At 38.0% G+C, this 24,237-nt stretch overlaps 1 protein-coding gene across 4 annotated transcripts in view; it reads right to left on the reverse strand.

Annotated features, from left to right (window-relative positions):
• Nucleotides 1–3,001: 3,001 nt before the first annotated feature.
• The window catches only part of LOC148016499 (putative serine/threonine-protein kinase At1g54610), a 76,918-nt gene continuing 55,682 nt past the window's right edge, over nucleotides 3,002–24,237 (reverse strand). For 2 of the 4 annotated variants that reach the window (XM_087664390.1, XM_087664389.1), the window contains 4 exons: nucleotides 22,747–22,974; nucleotides 10,609–10,709; nucleotides 10,172–10,271; nucleotides 3,002–3,520 (listed from right to left, as the gene is read on the reverse strand). In XM_087664390.1, coding sequence (XP_087520516.1) covers nucleotides 3,125–3,520; nucleotides 10,172–10,271; nucleotides 10,609–10,709; nucleotides 22,747–22,974 — 825 coding nt within the window. In that variant the 3' untranslated portion in view covers nucleotides 3,002–3,124. The remainder of the gene's footprint in view (nucleotides 3,521–10,171; nucleotides 10,272–10,608; nucleotides 10,710–22,746; nucleotides 22,975–24,237) is intronic. The other 2 variants (XM_087664392.1, XM_087664391.1) reach the window with 2 other exon arrangements.

The following is a 24,237-nucleotide window of genomic DNA, read 5'->3' on the forward strand; positions in this document are numbered from 1 at the left end:
GCCCTACTAATAAATATACTAAAAAATTTGGTGATCAAAGTTCATTTATAATCTAAACTTGTCAAGTTAGCTAAGAAATACATACATCCACATAAGACACATACATTAATATACTCACACACCATGTACTTATTCGATGTTAAATAAAATATGAAATGCTTAATCTATAAACAAAATAAATATGGAGGTTAAGATGTCACAAATTTATTATCCCTATTTATGTTACAATCTAGCTCACTTTTGTTGATAAAACATGTTTAAAAATGTAGCTTATAGCATATTATGTAGCAAATGGTAAATTCTTTGCATGGGTTATAGCCAAAATCTATGTTTGGACCTCATTCACTGCCAAATTTGTGAGTTCTTTCCAAAAAAGAAAATATAACCACCAAACCAAAGCCAAGTTATCGAAGATGAGGGCATTTAGATTGCCTTTTCATAATGAGCCCAAGTATAGATGTGAAGAATTGGCAAGAGTTAAGTAAAACCTTTTGAACATTGGTAATTAAGATGAAAATTTGAATAAATTCATAGCCTACAGTAAAAAGGTACTCGTTGAGATCCTTGATTTTCATAAGTAATACATTTGTTGAGTCACCCTCTTTCATATACTCTTGAAATTCACATGCTTACAAAAGTGTGACAAGTGCATTCAAAAAGTAACGACATTTTTATAAGAATAAATCCAACTTGTAATTTCTTTTCTATAGATGATCCAATAATGCATGAGCATGTGCATGCTTTGGAGCTCATTTAGACTATACTTGGGCTGGCATACATCTATCACAATTATAGGTGTCGCTTTTCCATTACTAGGACATGCACCTTCCTCCCTTTCCCCAAAGATAGAAGCAAATATGTATGCTTTGAACATGACAAATGACATCTATGTTAGGCATACTTGACTTATAAAATGAAGAAAACTTCATACTAATAATAAGGGTGATTTTGTTGAGGCTAGAGATTGTAGAAGTAACTTGGTGCATGAGTTAATCTTACTACAATGCAACAAAATGGGCCAAAAACAACAAAAACTAATTGTAGTAGGTGTTGGCAAAAAGTGTACATTGAAATTTTCTTGTAGACCTTAAAACACATCTAAAAATACATTTTTTGCGAAGAAAGTCACAACTACTAGATTGTACACCTCCACAAGGCCTAAATCCATCTCTAATGAACCAACGATTAGATGTTGTTGGGTGCCTCGAAGCTCTAATCCCAATTTTTGGACACAATGGTAAGAAAGTTGCATATGTACTTATAAGATCTACATAAGGTGGTTATAACTAAACTAATGTGCAATACATAGGTAGACGCATTATATGCAAATATGGATAGTTATATTGGAGAGGGTCCAAAATACATATATATCATGATGCGAAAGCAACAAATTAAGTTATGAATGTATGAAATTGAGCCCATTGATTATTATGCAAAGATGACCACACTTTATAAGCTAGGCGATTTTAGCAATATTTGGTACACCATTAGCTAGCTTGTCTCTTTCGTGGGGGACCAAGCTACATCATTAAGGTAATTCACATAATAGATAGATGCAAGCTCAATTATGGTTTATTTGGGTTCCTTAGAATTTGATTTCTTAGAGCTTAAGGTAGGTGATTAAAGCAATTAAGAATCAAGATTTAGTATTAGAGTTTACTAGGTTACTATTAAACTTTAATAGTCTATGGCCCAAGAAAACCTTAACCTAACTTCATACCTACATGTATTCTAACTAGCTTTAATCTATTCAAACCATATAGGAAATATGTTTGAGATTTGTAGCCTAAAACTCTTAGACAATTTAACATTGTAGTCTCAAACTCCTAGAAAGATTAGAAAACTAAGGATAAAGTAGTAGGACTATTAAGAATGTCTATTTGCTTTTGGTGATTTATGATATCCTTATCTTACACATTCTTACAACCTTGTGTCATAGATATTGTGTACCAACATTCATAATATATTTTGCAATCATTTGGTAGAGATGATAGAACTTATGTATAAAAAGATCCAAACATTAGTTATGTCATGTATATGAAATCCATTACATGGACTTTGTGGTGTGTAGCAATATATAGTTTCCTGTCTCACAAAGCATTAAATGCAACAAAAGCTAGACAGAAGTACATGGGAAAATCCAAGCACGGAGAGATAAACTAGGTAAAATAATATGCAAGAACCAAATTCTTGATGGTGCTTCGCGTACTAAGGAGACATCCACCTAGTAATGTTTTTTAAAATAAATATCGGAGTGATCATGAAGAGAAATTTTTAGAAAAGAAGAGTGTGTGAAATATAAAGTTTAGGAGACACTTACAACACAAGATTATATTAAAGAAATAGAATAAACAAGCACATTGACAAATAAAATAATTTTATTATGCTTTAAAGAGGATAATCCTTCATTGCTTATGGTAGCTAATGTGACACACCATCTAATTTTTCAAGTTGCTATGATGTCTATTGCAAGTTGTTTAGTTAATCTAAGATTTGAAAAGCTACCCAACCCCATTGGTGTCAAAAGTCCCTTTGAACATATATGTACAAGGGAGTATTAAGAGTAACAACAACTAATAATCTTGAATTGTTAAGGAAAGCAAGAAAGGCCATGGAAAAATTGTGGGTGTATAAGAAGGGACAAACTAGGTCATAATTTGGAATAACATAAAGAATACCCACATCATAAGGTAATAACTCTAGAAGCACACATTTCATGGTCTTTATAATAACATAAAGGACAATCACATTATATGAAATGTATAACAAAATTATGAGTGATCACATAACAAGTTGCTTAAACTAATGTTAGAGACATTCACATTCATAAGTATTTACATCTACATCACATCGACATGCATTACAAATTCATTGGCTAAGACAAGTTAGCTTCTTATATCAAGCACATATTTTCGCTAGCACAACTACCCAAATCTTGAGTAGAAACTATCTCCATCCATTAGCACAACTACACAAATCTTGAACAAAAAACTATCTCCATCCATTTATTTCATGACAAACAACAAGTTTTGTAAGTTATGGGCCATTGTATTGGCCATGAGAAAGCGATACATATAGTTAAAAAAACTTGACCTTTGGAGAAGAACCACATTTGTTATTATGTTTAGAAATAACTTTGCTTGGTTCCAGAGGCTGGAAGATATGAAATGGAAAGCGATCTCAAGTCCTTGGAGAATGGACGTGGTGGAGCGTTTTGAATATTTTCTTCTTTTAAGAGTTCTTGCACTATGTCCTTTTGCTTCCACATGGCTAGAAGCTTGTTCGTATTGTCAATGGGTATAGGACCAGATTTTGGAGCAACCCCACCTTCCTCAATGATCCTTGGGAAAATTGTTGTTGGAGAACTAGCAAAAAACTTAGGTTGTTGAGTAAGGTTGTAAGAGGCAAGAGAATAATCAAGATCGGGGGGTTGATCAAGTTTAATTGCTGTGATTGTTGCCTCACATGAAGTGTTAATGCTACTCCTACTCTTCATCAACATGTGAGAAGATGGTCTAACCTGTAAACACAAATATACATTAAAACCAAGTTTAACTATAGGTAAAAATATTAAGACAATTGAAAATGTTAAATTAGAATACTTAACTTTAAACCTTTTTAAACATAAAACTAGAGAGAATGAAGGTAGAATTTTGCACTAGTAGATACACAAACATACTCATAAAACTCGATGAAAATATGAGAGAGAGAGAGAGAGAGAGAGAGAGAGAGAGAGAGAGAGAGAGAGAGAGAGAGAGAGAGAGAGAGAGAGAGAGAGAGAGAGAGAGAGAGAGAGAGAGAGAGAGAGAGAGAGAGAGAGAGAGAGAGAGAGAGAGAGAGAGAGAGAGAGAGAGCTTTTGTCACCACAAGAAGGGCAGGCATGGTAAACCTCACCATTGCATTTTAAGGCATTTTTGTCACCACAAGAAGGGCATGCATGGTAAACCTCACCATTGCATTTTAAGGCATTTCCAATAGTCTCTCAAATTGATGCAATCATACATACAATAACTTCCTAAAATATCAAAATCAAGTAGCAATAAATATTTACTCAAATCTATGTGTGCTGCTTTGAGCTTGCGCATGTCTTGATGGCAGTTGAAAATAATGTCCTATCTTTTGTTTCTCTTTAAAACTTTGGCACATATCTTAATGGTCTTCGTAAAACATCGATTTTAAAAGTGCAATATAACATATTTTACCATTATTTAAGAAGCAATGTGATGTGATTTTGATACTAGTGATTCCAATCAAAACATATGGAAAGACACATGAGAGTGAGAGTTTCTCATGCTAACTTTATTCTAAAGAGGAACTTGATCTTTCATGCCCTAAAAGAAATCTCAAAATATCTCATGACAATGGTTAGATTTTATTTAGTTTATTATATATGCTTTAGTACTCTTTTCAAGAAAAGTCATCACTTTCAAAGTGGAGCCATATTTTTTTTGCGAATTTCGATAACTTGTCTAAAAAAAGCAAGAATTTGCATCCCTAAAACTTGTAAGCCTCACTCATAATGAGCTTTGGAGTTTCACATACATAGTTGGGGGTCTATGTTAGTATAAGCAAAGACAAAACACTCAAAATCCACTCTAAAGCTTTCCAACATATAAAGATAGGAAATCGTGATGAAAGATGTTGATTCCAAACATTTAACTATTGGATTGGCACTTTTGCATTGCTTACATCCGACCTTTAGAAGCTTCACCATAATTCCATCCCGCCACTCAATATCAATCCATGTTCAACCACATATAGGCACAATACTTACCTAGTGTCTAAACAACTCTCGCGAGGGTTGAGAAGTTGCTATACATTTCAACCACTTTGGATCGAAGCTTCCAACTTTGTCATGCAAGCTTGTAATTCTTAGTCCTCCTAGACTTTTAGAACTAATTTGCTTTCAACCAACCAATTAATGATCACCATTCTTCCATGCAAAATCTCTAAACACTTTCTCATTCAGCTCCATACACTTTTGTAGAAGGGAACATTGAGGCTATGGAGAAAATAGGGGCTATAATGTAAGTTTAGCCACAACAAGTTTACCCATAAGTGTAAGTGGAGCATCCCTCCTCCTATTCGTCTTGTCCTTGATTTTCTCAATCATAAAATAAAACCTATGTTTCATAGTTATATTAACACATATTGGATATCTAAAGCATCTTATCACTTTGTTTGGACCAATGTACTTGTTCATTTTATCCAACATACTAAGCAATTTGAGAACCTCCATTTCGATAAAATTGGCGAGTAAGAATGAGACATCACATAACCAATCATAGTTTTGTAATGGTTCTAATTCTCGAATGCTATCTTTGTCTCCTTAATAAGTTATTTGAGATGGCAAGCTCAAACACATGTGGACATTGATGATGGACTGCTGGTTAGATGGGTCTGCATGTCTACACTTAGCACGTCAGTGGTCATTATGATCTTCACATAGTCATTGACTTATAACTTATTATATTTAGTTTGTTATACCTACCTATAGCTGGCATTAGTAGGCCACTTTTCTTTATGTTATATCTTATCTATACTTTGTGTACATTATTGTGTGAGAAAGAAGAAGAAGAAACCAAAGAAAATGTTTTGGCCTCCATCTCTCTTCTTGTGTTCTTGAGTGACTTTCCTCTTATGTTTATGGTGTGTGTTTAGTGTGACAGCTTAAGCAAGTCCCCCCACCAAGAGATTCATGACATGGTATCAAAGGAGTACCACTAAGAGAGGCTGGTTTTGAAGGCTAAAGTGAAGGAGAAGAAACAAGGATTTGAGCAAGCAAGCAAGCAAGCTCTCCCATTCTTCCACTCTTTCACTTGGATAGTACTTGTGGATGCAACAGAAGTAGAGCAGAACGAAAATCTCATATTGCTATGAGTTTTGATGTACAAGCAGAGCGCTATATATTTTTCAGATTGGCCCTCTAGGGCTTCCTACTACTTTTTTGGCCATATGAGGCCGTTTTGGGCCTTGTTTTAGACCCGCAAGGTTGTGGACATCAGTTTCATGGTATACTGTGATTTCAGTTGTGTTGATCGAAAGTTGGTGTACATGTTCCAGATTTCGAATTTGTAAGTTCTTAGGTATTTGCCAAGAAGCAAACACAAGTTTTATATGCAAACTGATTATAGATTACATGTACTATTGAGCAATTAGTGAAAAAGTTTGCTTGGTGTATTATGGTACACTTGTTATGAAAGGTTGTAAAAAACTTGCTTGTTTTCTTGTATCAATTTTGTAATAATGGCAGAGAATAGTGGAAACCCAATCATATAGAAGTTGAAAAAGAACAACTACCTATCATGGAAGTTCTATGTGATGAAATTATGTAGCATGGATCACATTTGAAAATATGGTTTTTGTGAATACAAAGGCACAGAAGATTCAGCTTAAGCAAGATCTAAATACTTTGATGAAAGAAAAAATGTCTATCTCAATGAGTACGTTTTGAAAGTGAGGAGCATTGCAGATGCTTTGGTAGCGATTGATGCAATGCTTCATGATGATGATTTGGTATAATCTACTTTGGGTGGTCTTAATAATAAAAAGGTATATAAATCTTTCGTTATTTCTATGTATGTATGGAATCCATTTCTAGATTTTGATGAGTTGGTCTCTCTCGTGTGATCACTAAAGAGATCAACATGCAGGGTGAATCATTTGAAAGAAGTGGTGAACATGTTCAAGCATTTTACTCAAGTTCAAGAAAGGGACGTGACAGATCCTCTTCAAGAACCCACAGTATGGGACATATTGGTGATAACTAGCAAAACATGTTAAATTAGCAATTCAGTGAAATGCATGTTTCAGGAGGCCATGTAAACTTTAGAGGCAAGGGGAGCTCTAGAGGAAGAGGTGGATGGTAGAATAGAGGTTCTCACAATTTTGGTATTGTTTTTCATTATTGTGGCAAAATAGGTCATATTGCAGTCCAATGTTATGTTAAGAAGGATGATATCTGCAGTCATAAAGTGCAACAAGAAAACTATACATCGTATTTACGATAGAATGCAGACAAAAATGAGTGTATGCTTGTTATGTAGCATATGATGAATGTTGTTACAGGAAAGGGGACACATGATGATGTATGGTATATTGATTTAGGTGCATCTAACTATATGACTAGTCATGCTGTTGAATGGTTTAGAGAGATGTAAGATTTACAAAATCCCGGTTTGATGACGACAACCATGAGGAGGTAGTGTGCTTACATGGGATTCGGATGATGCCTGTGCTTATTCAGCCTTACTTCAATGTATTTCCAAAGAAGTCCTACTGGCGGTCACCTCCTGTATGATGGCTTCAGACATATGGTCAAAGTTACAGTTGATGTACGAGGCTCCTTTCTCTATACAGGCCGTTACTCTCTATGGCCAGCTCCAACAACCGAAGTTTGAATCCAAAGATACGATTCAATCCTTCCTACTTTGTGTTACCCAACTCCAGGACTAGCTTTGCACCATGCAGTTTGCCCTATTAGAGGCACATCTTGTTCGTACGGTACTCTACAAGCTTCCTCGGGAATTTGATTGAGTGGCGAATGCTTTACGGGTCCAGACATCTACGACTCCTGTCAGTTTTCTTCACATGTCCTCCATGCTACTTGAGCATTAGGCTACTTTGTGACTATAGGGGAGGCTTTTGTTACATTATGGAGGTTTAGGTGAGGCTTTTGCAGCTTCAGAGAGGGGTTCAAAGATGAAGAAGTTGAAGGCCCAGTGTTATCACTGTGGCAAGAAAGGTCATTTAAGGAAGGACTGCAAAGAGTTAACGGCTTCCAGGAAGAATAAGGAGTAGAAGACGAAGTGGGATGCAGACTTCTCCAACGAGTCTTTTGCCTTAGATTCTGATCCCGATCCTCCAACCAAGGCAAAGTCCAAGGCGTGGAAGGGATCCTCTTCTTCGGATTGAGGGAAGGGCTTAGTGGCCCCTTCCTCAGCTACTTTCTAGTGGTGGTGATGTGGACATCCCTCACGACTCTCTAGTGCTAGAGAGGGAGTGTGGGAGTGTGGTGAGATGGGGCAACCGTGCCTCATCTATATGTCTATATAGATGTATAGGATCCAGAGATGGACTTCCTTGATGCATCGATTGAAGTCTGGCAGGTACAAATCCTAGAGCTAGGATTGACATCTAGGTTCATGATGGGCTGGTTACTTGACAGAGAGCGGGAGGCTTTCGTTTGGATCTCACATGAGGGGACAGTTTGGCGGTTTTGGCCGAAGGCGGGGATTCCATGGTCACATGTTTAGAGACATATTTGGCAGCTTGGTCTTGTATGTCCTGAGTGACATAGGTGACATAACACAGAGAGTTGTTATGATTCTTCTCTATTTTCAGGTGGTGTTGTTATGATCGACATCGACGTCAAATACTCTTCGAGGCATCTTGGTGGTGGGCTAGCCACTCACTGCTTGGATATCCATGGTTCTTCTGGTGGTTCTATGTTGTATAGTTTATGATACCCCATCATTGTACTATTGTATTGTATCAGATCACCCCTGATCTGAGAGAGGGTGTTAGCAGATTAGTCAGCTCAAGGTGAGCATGTGCTGTAGAGGCTATGGCCTTTTTATAGTAAAATTTTTGGCATTTTTTGGTGCCCTTTTTAGGGCTAGGGAGCATTTAATGCTGTACGATCAACATTAAATGCTAGTCGGCTACATTTAATGCTCCCCCCATTTTGTGCCTATACATTGCTGGGGCTCCTCCTCCTCTTATGTACTTCAGCTATCATTTGTGGATTCTTCTGAGGAGAGAGGAGCCAGTGCCAGGGTGCCCACACAGCCAGTGACTCACTATTGTATGCTGCGGTCTCGTGTTCAATATGGATTCCGTTTCCCGGGCATACATTTGAGTTCTCATCTATATTTGTGTTTATTCTTTCTCTTGTCTTGTGTTTCAGCAGTTTATTTCAGCATGTTGTTTATGCTTCCATTGCTGCACCACTTCTGACAATTCGACCCCTATTCTATCTCTTGAAGAGTTAAAAAAACCAATCATATCCTTTTCCCACTTTTCTATGGCACACATCCCTCTTATGTTGTAGCTTAAGAAATGGGCCCTAATCCTCTATATCATCATGAGTTGGAGATAAACAAACAACCCCTCTGATGGTGCATAGAGATTCATGAAGGCCTATGATTCTCTCACCAAGTATAAGAGTGAGAATTGAGAACTTAAATGATCACCTTTATCAACTTGCTTCTCACCTTCTTTACCTGTGTAGTACTTCAAAACTTAAACTTTGACAGTATTTGTAGACCTCTTGGTCATATTTATTTATTAGCATCCCTTGTTTGTAAATGTTGCTTAGAATTCTTGCTATTTTCTTAGAAAGAAAAAGCAACTTGGCTATGGATATTTGGTTGCACCACTTGCTTAACCCTATCTTTATCTTCCTTTTATGGATTTTAACTTTTTGGGGCATTCTCTTGCTAAATTCCTAGCCTTTGCACGTGAAATATGCATTTGGAAATAGAGAGGATTAGACTTTGCCAACTAACTTAAATGCCCTATTATCTTGTATTTCCAAGACCGTAAGCTTGGGAAGTATACATAAGCTCACTTTGGTAGTAGAAAATGGTTATAGCAAACTATAGTACATGAGGTTTCCTACATCACTTCTTACAACAATGAAGTAACAAATATTTGCTCTGCCTATGAGCCAACAAGAACTTAAAAGAATATATATTCCTAATGCACAAAGTCTACAATGGGGTTGATATGTGTTACCAAACCATTTTTTGAACTTATGTTTAGTAGGGGGTCACCCTTAAATTACATGATGAGCCCTCTTGTGGCAAGATCACAATACTTTGAGAATAGTGACTTTGAAAGCAAAGTAATGGAATGCTTAGGAGAAGAAAGAAGCATCTTTCTTTGGATGCACTCATGTTCTGCATGTTTAAGAGAAGACTTGCAAGGCAATTTATGAATCATTTGCTTGCCTTGGGTAACAAAATTATAAAGATCAATGCAACCATTATTGCTCAAAATTTTCACTTTTTCATGGTTTTTCCCTTTTGCCTTGTGTGTTTCAAGCATCGTAGTTTGACAAGTAGCATGCCTAAGTTTTTTACCTTCACTCAAAACTCGGAGAGTTTAAGCTTATCAAATATAAAGATCCACAATATTAGAGTTAATTTCCAAACTTAGCAAAACTTACAGGTAGGGGCCTTTGGATTTGACTTTTGCTTGAAATTTCTTGTCTAGATAATTGGTTGTTAAATTGTAGCTTGGCCATATTTGCTTCATTTTCTGCTATTCTGGAATGACATTAAAAAATAGGGTGATCATAATTGTTGGAGAACAAACTATTCCAAAAAAATTTCAAAATTAAGTTATGCTTAGAATATCTAGGGTATTTCAAACACTTAACAAAGAATGATATATAAAGAGAAAACGTGACAAACATACATTGTATTATTATGGCATAAGATGCACAAGAGAACAACTTCTTGTGACTTATTGGGGTTCCTTATAAAACAAACAATCCTTAAGAAAAAGGTGGGGGAGCCCATTTGTTATATGTTAAAAGTCATTTTTTGTTGCAAGTCTATTGTTGATTTTGCATTCAAATGGCAATATTATCCATTAACTCACCTACGTGCCTCTTCCAACCGTTGTCTTGCATCGAGTTCCTTATTGGGTGCGTACTTTGGCAAGCTCAAAGGGTCACATGCAAATGGCGCTGTTTTGAAAAACTGCAAAGTTAAAAAGCACAAGTTCAGGGTTATTGGTGCTTCTTTGCTTTATGTGGTAGTCAATGCTCTGTGTTGCTAGGAGTGCGTGTTTTGGAAGTTGGGAGGGGGGAGGGGGAGGGGTGTGAAGGGGAGAAGAGAGGGTGAAAAGAACCAAAGACCATGAAAAATAAGAAAGATTATTCTAAAAAAGTTGTGTTGGGAAGCACACATTAAAATTATCAAATGACAAACAAGTCAAGCTATTATTCCAATGCAACAAGATTCACTATAACCATTAAGTGCTAGATGAACAGCTTGTTTGACCTTGTAAAGAATGCCTTATTTTTGCAATGTGACATGTTGTATAAAGATAAATATGTTGGTATAGCTATTATTTGTCTCTTTGTGATTTGTCTTGCATTTATGCAAGCTATTCTTCTCGACCATGTTTTCTTTCAACAGAGCTCAAGCTTTTAAGAAGATTACCCAATGTGTTTATGCCAATTCAATTAGTACCATTAGTGCATATACTTTTATCTTTTTGGCCAAGCTGAAAAGCATTTAGAATAATAAATTTATGTTTATACATTTTTTGTCATAGAAATGAAAATGTATATGGGCGCAACGTCTCTTATGGAGATTGATGTAAAAAAGCATCACACAAGATAAAGGTAATTATTTAATGCTCTGCACGCTACTGCTTTCCTTTGGAGCTAAATGTTTTGATAAGATTGTGATTGTTTATCATAACAAGTCCCTAGATATACTTTATCCAAGGATAATCTTTTCTAACTTGTTTTTGAAATCACTTTGTTTGGAAGCAAATTTTTCTTCTACTATTGTGGTAAATTTTGATTACGGTAAATTTCTTCACCATATATTCCAAAATAACATTTAGCCATTTTTGAAATGAAATTTCACGCTTGGTAAATTTGATCAAATAAAGCCTTTGTCAAATTATTACTCAATAATATCGTATTCAATGAAAATGTTTACTTTTGTGAGCGCGCGCGCGGGTGTGTGTTTTAGCAAAGAACATTAAATAAAGTAACTCTAAAATTTAGCAACAATACTCATGTATCTAAAAGAGAATTGTGTAACCTCATTTCAATTCAATTACATAACAATGGATCATATTACACTTGAGACAATGAATGTATATATAGTAATGATATCAAACAAAAGTACTTTGCAAGAGTAAGAGGCCTTAGTTGAGGTTGGACACCTTGGCTTAGTTTTCAATCTCGAAAAAGTAGAAATATTGGTGCAACAAGACACCAATATTAGTCGAGTAGAAAGTATAAGTGTGGGGATGGTTCCTAGTCAATATAGATAGGGTTAGGCAAGGAGTTCGAGGCATATCTTATGCTTGTGTTTACATGGGGATGTTAGGAAACTTAAAGTTTCATACTCTCCCATCTTTATAATATCTCATTTAGTACCACAGATCACTGGCCCATAATTAATAATACCTTATTGTTAAAATGAGAATCTAAATGCTAGCATAAAATAAATGTCTAGGCATGCTATATTTCTTATAAGCAAATCCATTTTTAATTATATGGGCCAATTTAGGACAAAAAGGTAGTTGTAATGGCTCTATCTAGGCACACGGCTATTTCATAAGCAACCGTGTGGACTCGAGGATGCAGGAAGAATCTTGTGGTAAAGAAAAGGGGAGTCCTAGATTCACATGTGCCTCATACTACCGGAGAATCTAGTCTTGGATCATAATAATGACACTCTATTTTATTGTTGTGATTAGAATGGAGGTGAGGCTACATCACCGACTCTGCAGCTCCTTGGGCATATGGCCATATTAACATCACACAGACTTTGTAGTAGACATTAGGATACCAAGGAGTAGACCATGAAAGGTCTAAAATCTATATAGAGCAATTGCTTATGTCCAAGAAGTAGAGCAAACACCTGAAGAGTACATAATAGAGGTGCAATGGCAACCATGGTAGCAAAGAAGGATATGTTCAGTTCTTCATGAGTGAGATAGGAGTCAATAACCTTTCATTCATATAGACTGATCCATCCCTAGAGAAATGAATCCAATGAGAGGAAGTAGTAGTGGGATGTAGAATCAATGGATAGAGAGAGAAAGAGAGTGAGAGAAAGAGAGCAAAGTAGACAAGAAGTTTTAATGCCACCTCTAGTTCAATCATTTCATAGCAAAGAGGAATATGCTCAGTTCATGAAGAAGAGAGGAGTTCATACCTCTCATTCATGTAGAACGATCCAATGCTAGAGAAATGAATCCAATGAGAGAAGGCGGTGGTGGGATGATGCAAAGTTAATGGATGGCGAGAGCAAGAGGGTGAGAGAAAGAGAGCAATGCATGAGAAGTTTTAGTACATACTTGGCCTTATTCTTCATTATCTTCACTTATATATGATTAAACAATGCACAAGGGGTACATCCCCTGCCTTTGGCCATTGCCCATACCCCAACAACCTCCCACTTAAAGGTCAATATGCCTTTAAGGGAGAATAAACAATGAAGATACTATCCAATGCCCATCAACACTCTATAGTATGCAACGTGCTTAGAAGATAAACACTTTGTGAGAAGACCTACAAGGTTGCTAAACTATATGAACCTTAGTAAGCTTAATCCGATTGTCCTCAAGAACCTCCATGATGAAGTGATACTTTACCTTAACATGCTATTGCTTTATATGAGAGATATGAACCTTAGTAAGCTTAATCCGATTGTCCTCAAGAACCTTAGTAAGCTTAATCCGATTGTCCTCAAGAACCTCCATGATGAAGTGATACTTTACCTTAACATGCTATTGCTTTATATAAGAGATATGATTCTATGCTAATTAGATGATGCCAATTGGATGGCACTTTGACTATCAATATGCAATGTGGGTAGCTCTCTTATGTATGCTACCCAAATCTCCACTAGATGAGTAAAGCCATACAACTTCCTTTACCTTAGTTGGCTATAACATATTCAACCTCATGAAACTATATGTATGCTACCCAAATCTCCATTAGATGAGTAAAGCCATGTAGCTTCCTTACATACCTTAGTTGGTTGTAACATATTCAACCTTAGTGGCAGATAAGACTGTATATAGTTACAATTGAGAGCCTCATGAAACTATATTGCCCATGAACATGAAGACAAAACCTATTGTAGAATTTCTAGAGTCCACATTTCCTACAAAATTTGCATATGCATACCCAAGGATAGATGCATTCTTCCCTCCAAAGTTAATGCACATAGCTCTAGCACCATTCAAGTATCTAAATGATACTCTTCATTGCTTCTCAATATTTCTCACCAAAGTTTGCCATAAACTTGCTAACCATTATCACTACATAAGCAGTGTCTCAAAGTGTAGCTACCATAGCATATATAAAGCTACCAATTGTGGACTCATAGGGTATCTTAGCCATTCCAACATTTTACTCATCCATGGCCTTCCATGTATAAAGATAATACTCGGTCTCACTTTGTGTGTATCCTTGAGATGTATAAAAGGATTGAACCTATGATACCATTGCGCCGAAGGTTGCTTTAGTCTATATAGACTTTTATGGAAGTTACATATCAATTGTTCCTTTCGTTGCACAACCAAACGTTTTGGTTGTTGCATATACATATGATAATACAAATTCCCATGTAAGAAAGTTGTCTTTACATCCATCTAGACAAGCTTCATGTACTCCTTGGCAACCCATGCAATCGATGTACAAAGAGTGGTTAAGATAGACACTTTGGTTAAAGAATTTAAAGGAACCAACTCCCAAGTTGCATTCTTAACCAAAGACTCTATCCATCTAATCCCATGTGAGAGAGGTAGGTGTCCATGTATCTCGAGCGGACAATAAATCCAACATTTGTACTATGTAAAAGATATTATGTGTAGAAATCCATATTCGTGCCTAGCTCCTACATTGGTGGGGCAATCCATGTCCTCTCGATGTTTGGTTGAGTGAGATCCATCTTGGTAATCTTGCCAATCTCTAAGCGGCTCAAAGTAAGAAATTGTGCATCAAGGGAATACTAGAAGGGGGTTAGTCTATCCTAAAAATGGACAAGAGGGGAGAGAGGTAAAGCATCTAAGACAATACACACACAAAAGCAATGGAGACTTGAGAACACAAAGAGATAGGGTTGAAATCTTCTCCTTCTTCTTTCTTCTTCTTCCACACAAAAAAAACTAAGTCTACAACATGATGAAAAACTAATATGAAAGTACCACAATGTATGTACATGCGGTTAGTAAGTGTGAACCCACTAGGAAAGAAGAGGTGGCACAATGAATGCGCCATAACCAAGGATGGACTACGTGGGTAATAGAATCATTGGCGTATTCTCATGTTGCTCGCTTAACACGTTAGTGAATAATATCGTGCCATATCACCAAGGCACATAGTGGATGCCAACTCATGTAGAGCTCGATATTTCAACACTCCCCCTCGAGCTCAGCATGAGCTCGTGAACTCCAAGCATAGTCCTGAAGCGTTGAAGCTTCTTAGCTCCGAAGGCTTTTGTGAAAATGTCAGTAGCTTGATCCTTTGTGCTGACATAAACTAAGTCAATATCACATGCTAGGACCTGCTCTCAAATGAAATGGTAATAGACCTCTATGTGTTTGTCCATGCATGATACATTGAGTTCCTGGCCAATTGAATGTTGCTAAGGTTATCATAGTAGATAATAACCTTCTTATCCACTTGCATCCCCAAATCACTAAGTAGCTTGCATAACCAAGCTACCTCACATGCTGCAATTGCAGCACCTCTATACTCTGCCTCTGTACTAAACAAGGCAACTTTTGGCTGTTTCTTATAGTCTTAACATAGTGCAATGTGCGCTGCACTGCATCCAAATGTGGCTTTCATGGAAGCTGCATAAATTGACTCTTCAACCAATTGTGTAGTTTAGGTTCCACCGGCATTGTCAAATAGATAAGGTTGCCCATAATCTTTCGATACATAGTGACATCCTCAATCAAGTCACCCTAATGTGTACTAAGCTTAGGATTAACATCCAAAGGTATAGAAATAAGCTTGCAATAAGCCATACCATACTTCTTCAATATATCCAATGCATACTATCTCTGTGATAACCATATACCCTCTCGAGTCTTGATGATCTGTATGCCAGGAAAATAGTGTAGCTCTCCTAAATCTTTCATCTCAAATTCAGCCTTGAGAAGACCCTTCATAGTGTCAATCTCTGTCTTAGTATCACCCATAGTGATAAAATCATCCACATATATAATAATGACACAATACATGTATCACTCTCACATACATAGAGTGAGTGATTAGCCTGTGCTATGTGAAATCCAATGCTGACAAGGTATTCTGCAATCCTATCATGCCATGCCCTAGGTGCTTGCTTTAGCCTATACAAGGCCTTACGAAGCCTGCATATATAATATGGATGATTCTCAATCACATAACCAGGTGGTTGCTCCACATACACTTTCTCTTGCAACTCTTCCTGCAAGAAGGCATTCTTAATAGCCATTTGATGCATTCCGATACATAGTGACATCCTCAATCAAGTCACCCTCATGTGCACTAAGCTTAGCATCAACATCCAAAGGTATAGAATATAAGTTGCAATCAACCATACCATACTTTTTCAACAAATCCAATGCATACTATCTCTGTGAGACAGCCATATATCCTCTGGAGTCCCGATGATCTCTATGCTAGGAAAATAGCATAGCTCTCGTAAATCCTTCATCTCAAATTCAGCCTTGATAAGACCCTTCACATTGTTAATCTCTGTCTTAGTATCACCCACAACGATCAAATCATCCACATATATAGTAATGACCACAATGCATGTATCACTCTCATATACATAGAGTGAATGATTAGCTTGTGCTCTACGAAATTCAATGCTGACAAGGTATTTTGCAATCCTGTCATGCCATGCCATAGGTGCTTACTTCAACCCATACAAGGCCTTACGAAGCCTGCATATATAATCTGGATGAATCTCATTCACATAACCAAGTGGCTGCTCCACATAAACTTCCTCTTGCAACTCCCTTTGCAAGAAGGTATTCTTAACATCCATTTGATGCACGATCCAACCTTTTGATATAACCCTTGCTATGACAGCCCTTATAGTGGCCATTTTAGCCATTGAAGCAAAGGTCTCCTCATAATCAATACCATGAGTCTACACATATTCTTTGATAATCAACCATGCCTTATAGTGCTCAATAGATCCATCTGACTTATGCTTGACCTTGTAAATCCATTTGCAGTCAATAGTGTTCTTGCTTTCAGATAAGGGCACTAACTCCCATATATCATTATCCATTAGTGTAGCCATTTCTTCATCCATATCACGATCCCAATACTCATTACCCATTGCATCCTCAAAACAGGTGGGTTCCACATCCTGTACAACCTTAGCCATGTATGCATAGTGATGAGCTACATAGCTATCATATGTCAATTGCTGCATTGGCTTTCTCACTCTACTTGACCTTCATGGAATTGGATTACTACTAGGTGCTTTAGCATCCTCTTCTGCCTTCCGCACACCATGTGTTTTCACAGATGGAATTCCAAACTCCTTATGTAAGCTCTACTCAGAGCCATCTGAATTGGCATCAACATGAGAGAAACCTAATGATACATTTGTCACTATAGGCGAGTCCCCAACTTTCTCACACCAGGTGTTTTAACAGATGGAATCCCAAACTCCTCATCCAAGCTCTACTCAGAGCCATTTGAATTGGCTTCAACATGAGAGAAACCTGATGATACATTTGTCACAATAGGCGAGTCCCCAACTTTCTCACACTAGGTGTTTTAACATATGGAATTCCAAACTCCTTATCCAAGCTCTACTTAGAGCCATCTGAATTGGCATCAATATGAGAGAAACCTGATGATACATTTATCATAATAGGTGAGTCCCCAACTTTCTCATTACCTATTCGTGACATCAGTGATGTACTTGGTGGAGTAACATGTGATCTCAATCTGCTGCTCTAAGGTCTATCATCAACAGAACCATGACTAGGAGACTCTTATGGTTCACTCAATGTCTGTGATCGTTGACTTATTTTTTGCATAGCCACACTCTCATGCTCATCAAGCCCAATTGTATTTTGCACAATTACTATACCAGGTACTCATTTGATTAAAAAACATCCATACTAACTCTTAGCTCGCACATAACAGTGTTATAATATCTATATCCCTTCTGCTCAAGAGAATATACAACAAATGCACATTTTTCTACTTTGGGGTCCAATTTGTTGTGCAACTCATTAGGAATATGCATATAAGCAATACACCAAAATACTTTCAAATGGGACATCGGCTTTTTTTTAAAAGCAAATTTTAGAAAGGTGGCCCTTTTGACTATAATACCAGCACTCTCTACTATTACCAAAATTCTATTGTGTATTAGAATCTGCAACTTGCCCTCTTTGACTCCCCTTTCCTCGGGGCTATTCTCCTCTATTTTAATGTGCATTGTAACCTTGATCACAACTATCACCTTGGTCTCTACCATGACCTCTACCTCTACTAGTAGTCCAACATACACATATGCACACATGCATACTCACACTCACTCTCTTACCGCCCTCCCTCCACACACCCCCCCCCCCCCCCCCCCCCCCCCCCTCTCTCTTGATATTGATTAGGGATAATATTACCTCAATATTGATGAGGGGGAAATATAAGATTGAAGCAATATCGGATCATTGTACTTTGTATTATTGACCTTCTTGTACAATCAGGACAAATAATTGCAATAGAGAAATCTATTAAAGTTATGCAACCAAGTCTAGAATTGAGCTTAGAACATTTTGATGAGCACACACAAGATTTGAAAGAACTAAAGTCTTTATGTAACATTAAGTAAGAATAACATTTTATATAATAACATTTACCTTGTTGAACCTAGGTTTTGTTTCAACTCAAAAGAATGCTGAGTATTGTACTACATTGATTATGTGAAGAATCATGGGTTTTGTGGAGGAAGCATAGGAGTTATTCCTGTAAGGGTTTTCTCACAGTAACAATTTTTAGGCAGTTTTTTAGTTTTTAAATACAAAAGTAAGCCACATGGGGGGTTTGAAAATCCCCCATCAAATTTAAAAGAATAAAATAAACTTTGATAAAAAAACCCAAACCTACTTTTCAAGCATGAAAAAAAAGAAAAAAAATATCCTTAAGTTTTGAAATGGGTCCATATGTTTATTTCCCATTTTAACAAATGTTTTTTGGGAAGAACACCACTCCTTGGGTGTTTCTTGAAAAACTAGTAGTTTTTTGACAAAAATTAGAAACCTACCCATGTGGCCTTAGGCTGGTTACACACTAAATGATGGACACCCACTTTGTATGCTTTAACCAATCAAAACACTTATTTAAAGGTTAGGTATCTGTAGTTTTTTTTACATGCTAGAGAGGACATAACTTGTTGTTTACCTGTTAAACAGGTGAACTGGAGAGCCCACTTTTGGACGAGGAGTCTCCCCTACTCACTTTGTAAAGTGGCGAATAAGGGTGCATTTTTTGCATTTGTAACCAATAAAAAAATTTGTAAGTTAAAAAAAAAGCTGGGTTCATTTGGTGTGTAAAGGTATCACGCCCATATCCGTGCGCAATTTCAAAAAGTGCATGCCCACACTCTGGGCGGGGGTTGGTCTTCCATTACTTAGTGTGTAACCAGCCTTAGGACCAGGAGAACAGCTCCGGAGTTGACTGATCAAACAGGAACACTTGTGCAGGGATCGGCACTTAGAAATACAGTCCTTTGGGTAAAGGAGTGTTGATGACGAAGATGAGACTGCTCTAGTTGAAGGCGCCTGCAGACTGACGATAAGGACAGCCTTAGATGAAGGATGCCGAGTCCGGAAGATGATGAAAAGCTGATGGTATGCAGGTGAATATTTCTGAAGATGACACCTGTTGTAGATGGTCGATACGCAAGAAAATCCTCAGAATCTAATGATGTCAGCAATCGAATGGAGGGCGCCATACAGCACGACTGTTGGGCAGCCTGTTCAAAAGCAGAACGCTGCTATTCTTGATGTCGTCAGCCGGCCGGAATCTCCAGAAGCGCAAAACGCAGATGTAGCAGCAATGGTGGAGATCATCGACAGCAGGGCGGGCACCAGCACCCTGAAGCATGTCATGTTGAGTAATGGGAAAGCAGTTGCCAGCTGAACTCTGTCGCCTGTAGTAGTAAGACCTTCAGGATTGGTCATGGCTGGGCAGCCTCCAAATGAGTGGCAGCAGTGAGAAAACAAGTTGCTAGGTCCAGAGGATGTGACAAGTAGAATGCAGCAGATTGGAGTGGGTGAATAACTGATGTTGAGACTCGAGAGATGATAGAATGAACTAATGGGGTTGGATGCCCACAACATGCCCTCATAATGAGATTTTTGGGCATTTGACCTACTGTTTGAGATAAAATCCCATTAATCACAAATAAAGACTTTTTGGGGTTATTATTAAGGAGCAAAATTTGGCATTAATACACTTCAATCTAATATTAATCCATACCATGATTTTTGGTTGCTCAACATCGCCTAAGAGAAGGGAGAGACATGCTTCTCCCACTTATTGCTTTGAAATGTATGGCAAATGTAAACTCAATAGGATCCCCAATTAGAGACAATCATGTGGTAAGGGTCTTGATGGTGAGGGTAATTTATATGTGAGAAGCCAGCTCAAGACTGACCACTCCATCCAAGGGTAGATAAAAAATCCCAAGGCTCTTTGTCAAAGTGTGCGAATGACTGCATGGGGGTGGTAATGATGGGATGTGACCCCCTTTGAACCCCCCTCTAAATCTAGAGGAAGGATACTCCCCTTTGGAGGAGATAGGGAATCCACAACTCATGGATCATGGCCTCTGAAGTGTCTGATGAAGAAGGAAAGACTGTTGTTAGTACCAAAGAAGGTAGTATTGCAATGGAACAAAGGGTTGACAACTCCCAGAGTTGGTGTCCACAGAGTCATATGAGGGAGGAGTAGAAATATGCAGCTTTTGTGAAGCCCTGATTATTAGAATTAGCCTCTATCTCTCAATGGAGCAGATTGTGGACCTGAAGGTGGTGGTGAATAGTCATTGTCTCTCGATGGAGTGGCCAACGAAGCCGAAGGTGGTGGCAAACAACCACCGTCTCTCGATTTAGCAGACTGCAAAGATGAGAGTTTTGGAAGCCACTAAATCCGAAACTAAGTGGAGAAACCTTTGTAGGGCATGGCATTGTGGGGTGTTAGGAGGGCTTATGGCATTGTGAGGTCTTAGCCTCCTTTTGCTAGAAAGGGATGATTAGCAACATTGTGGGTGTCTTATTGCTTTGAGCATAGAAATTTGATAGCCGATGTAGAATGATCTTTGTCACCCAGAATGGAGAGGTGGCACAAAGAGTGCTTGGGGGTAGATGCGTGTGCTCTGGTGGGGTAGGGAGCAAAGGTCATTGATGACAAGATTTGGTGGAGTATTGTGGCTTGTTGTAATAGGTGCAGCTAGTGGCTTGTGTTTGATCTGGTTGGGAAGAAGCCATAGCACACGTGTGTCAAACCTATAATGGGAGGGTGGGAGGGAGAAGAAGATAATGGTATCTCTTGAATGATGTAGTAGAATGAAAAAGAATCTGGAGTTTGAGAGAATGTTGCCACTCCTTGCAACTTGTATTTGTCTCCATAGAGCATGAGGAATTTTAGGTTTTGGGGCATCTCTGCTTTGATAGCATGTGAAGAAACAGCAGGGTTTGTGGAGGAAACATGGAGTATGTGTGGCAAAACATAGAGATAGCGAATGAACTCAAAGCTTAGAGAATGAATGAAATGTAGAATGTAACGATTATAAGAGGCCATCAAGTTTTGTGTCTCGTAGATTGGTATTGAGGTGAGCTGAAAAGTTTGGAGATGATTGCACTTCTTTGACTGAGTTGGCAGCATCTGGGAAGGGATCTGCACTTTGAAAGGGAGCAAAATGCAGTCCTTTGGGTCAAGGAGTGTCGATGACAAAGATGATACTGCTCTAGATGAAGGCGTCTATAGATTGATGATGGGGGCAGCTGCAAATGAAGGATGCCAACTACAGAAAGCACGACGATGATGAAGACTTTTAGATTGTTGAAGGGGACACCTGCTGTAGATGGTCAAAAACACAAGGACATCAACACTTGAATAGAGGGCAGCATACAACATGACTAGTGGGCCACCCGTTCAAAGGCAGAACACAGCTATTGTCGATGTGGTCAGCTGGCTGGAACCTCTAGGAGTGCAGAATACAGATATGGCAGCAATGATGAAGATCATGGACAGCAGGGCGGCCACTAGCACATTGAAATGCAGTATGTTGAGTGATGGAAAAGCAGTCGTTAGCTGAGGTCTGATGTTGCCTGCAGTAGGAAGATCTCCAGGATTGGCCATGGCTAGCTGGGCAGCCTCTTGGATGAGTGGCAGCAGTGAGGAAACAGGTCGCCAGATCCAAAGGATGAGTGACCAGCGAAAGGCAGCAGATTGGAGAGGGTGAATTGACTGATGTTGAGGAGTGAGAGATGATAGAATGAGTCGATGGGGTTGGATGCTCACAACACGACCTTCTAAAGGAGATTTTTGGGCATTTTACCTATTGTATGAAGTAAAAGCCTTATAATACAAATAAAGCCTTTTTGGTGTGGTGATTAAGGAGGAAAATTAGGCATTAATGCATTATAATTTAATGTTAGTGCATGCATGATTTTGATTGCTCAACAAGTTCTAGCTGTTGAAGATGAAACTCAAGGCAAGTTCTCCTCAGGTCAGAAATAAATTAAAAGGGAATGACCATGCTAAGCATTGTGCCATACTGGTCAGTTATCCATGGTAAGTTCTAGCTTCTGAAAACATTTCCACGAGTTATTATGTATGTTTGTAAATTGATATGGGTGTTGCTCTACTTGTTTTACAGAACATTCTTTTAAGTCACAGTGCGTGCTAGTATATCGCCCTTGTTATGCTATCCTATTGTACAGCTGATTTCTGAATGGAGGAAAATAAACAAGTTTTGCATCTAACTTAAAGTTGTGAATCCTTACTTCACTTTGAAGTGCTTCAGAGGCAGTTCCACGCTCCGATGGATCAATGGCAAGAAGAGTTTCCAGAAGCTTCAGTGCTGAGGCAGGAAAGCTTTTGAATGTTTCCGACAGGCAGCGCTTGTAGGGCTGCTGTGATTTGAACATTGTTGCATGAGGCAAGTTTGATTTCTTCCAATATTCTTCTGTTGGTGATCCACACAATTTGAAAATCTTGTGCAATTGTTCAACCTGAGAAAAGTTTTTTGCATTGTTTCTTACTTTAACCTTGCAAAGCTGATTACAACTTCATGGCAATGGCAATTAAGCATAAGAAACATAGCAGTTCAATTTTGAAAGATATATATGGATAGGTGGTTTTTTTGTAAGCTGTAGTCAAGTTTCATCAGCCAAGCAACAACCGACATCTTAATCTTATTTGCACAGCTGATTACAACTTTATGACAATTAATCAAAAGGACCAACAGTGCAATTTTTAAAAGGTATAGCTGGTTTTTTGTAAGCTGTAGTCTAGTTTTGTCAGCCAAGCAACAATCTAGTCACAATTGGCCTGATTCTCAGTGAGGCAGGTTTTGTCCAGCCACTCAAGAGTGCAGATAGTCATCATTCTTGAGCTCTCATATCTTTTTTTGTCATTATTCTTGCGGTGGTCACAGTGACTAATATCATACATAATTATTGGAGTAGAGATTGAATCCGCAAGGTTAGGGAACTTGTTGATTCATTTTAAGGATCAAATCAGTAACCAATTTTAGGCCCTTGATTGAATATTTTTGCCCATTCGAGCCTGACCCAGTACAGGAAACTTTGGTATTTTAGCATTATGAACAGTCCACCATGTTTCTCTCCTATTTTCCATGTGCTCATATTTCATTACATGAGTTGCAGAGCAGCAGCTAGTGTTTGTGATTCAGCACTAAGTGTTCCTCTCCTCTCTTCCCTCTTCCCTTTGCTCCTGTTTTAGTGCATAGTTGGAACCATACTCGTATGTTGATTGAACTGGACATGGAAAATCAGTGATTTCGTACCCAAATGGAAAAGGACAAATATACTTGACCATTATGGGATTAGAAAAGGGGGTCCCAAACATTAAAAATTACGCCACCTTTGCAAAAGCACCTCTCTCATGCAAGGACAATGAAGCTTGAAAGTTGAAATTTAAAGTTTAAGCTTGCACAACTCTCTGGATAATGTATATTTCATTGCTTTTATAAAAAAGAAAATAAAGGTCGCATTATGATTCAGCCCCAAGGGCTGAATCGTTTGCCATATGGAAATGTAGAAAAAGCTATGTTTTAGTGCATCAGTTGGAGAATTAGGGTGTGGAGAAAGTGATCCCAAGGAAAACATAGCAGGCTACCTAAGTATACTATCATGACTGGTGAAATCTGGTGCTGAAGTGGTGATCCAAGTAGTTGAGATATCTAAGATCCTGGGTTCAATCTTTTCCTAGGTCCATAGTTAGATAGTTACTTCTCTATCTAGAAAGCATGT

The sequence above is a fragment of the Lygodium microphyllum genome, chromosome 23, assembly GCF_053477565.2.
Source record: "Lygodium microphyllum isolate KBCC chromosome 23, Lygodium_microphyllum_v1.1.10, whole genome shotgun sequence".
NCBI classification, from domain to species: Eukaryota; Viridiplantae; Streptophyta; class Polypodiopsida; order Schizaeales; family Lygodiaceae; genus Lygodium; species Lygodium microphyllum.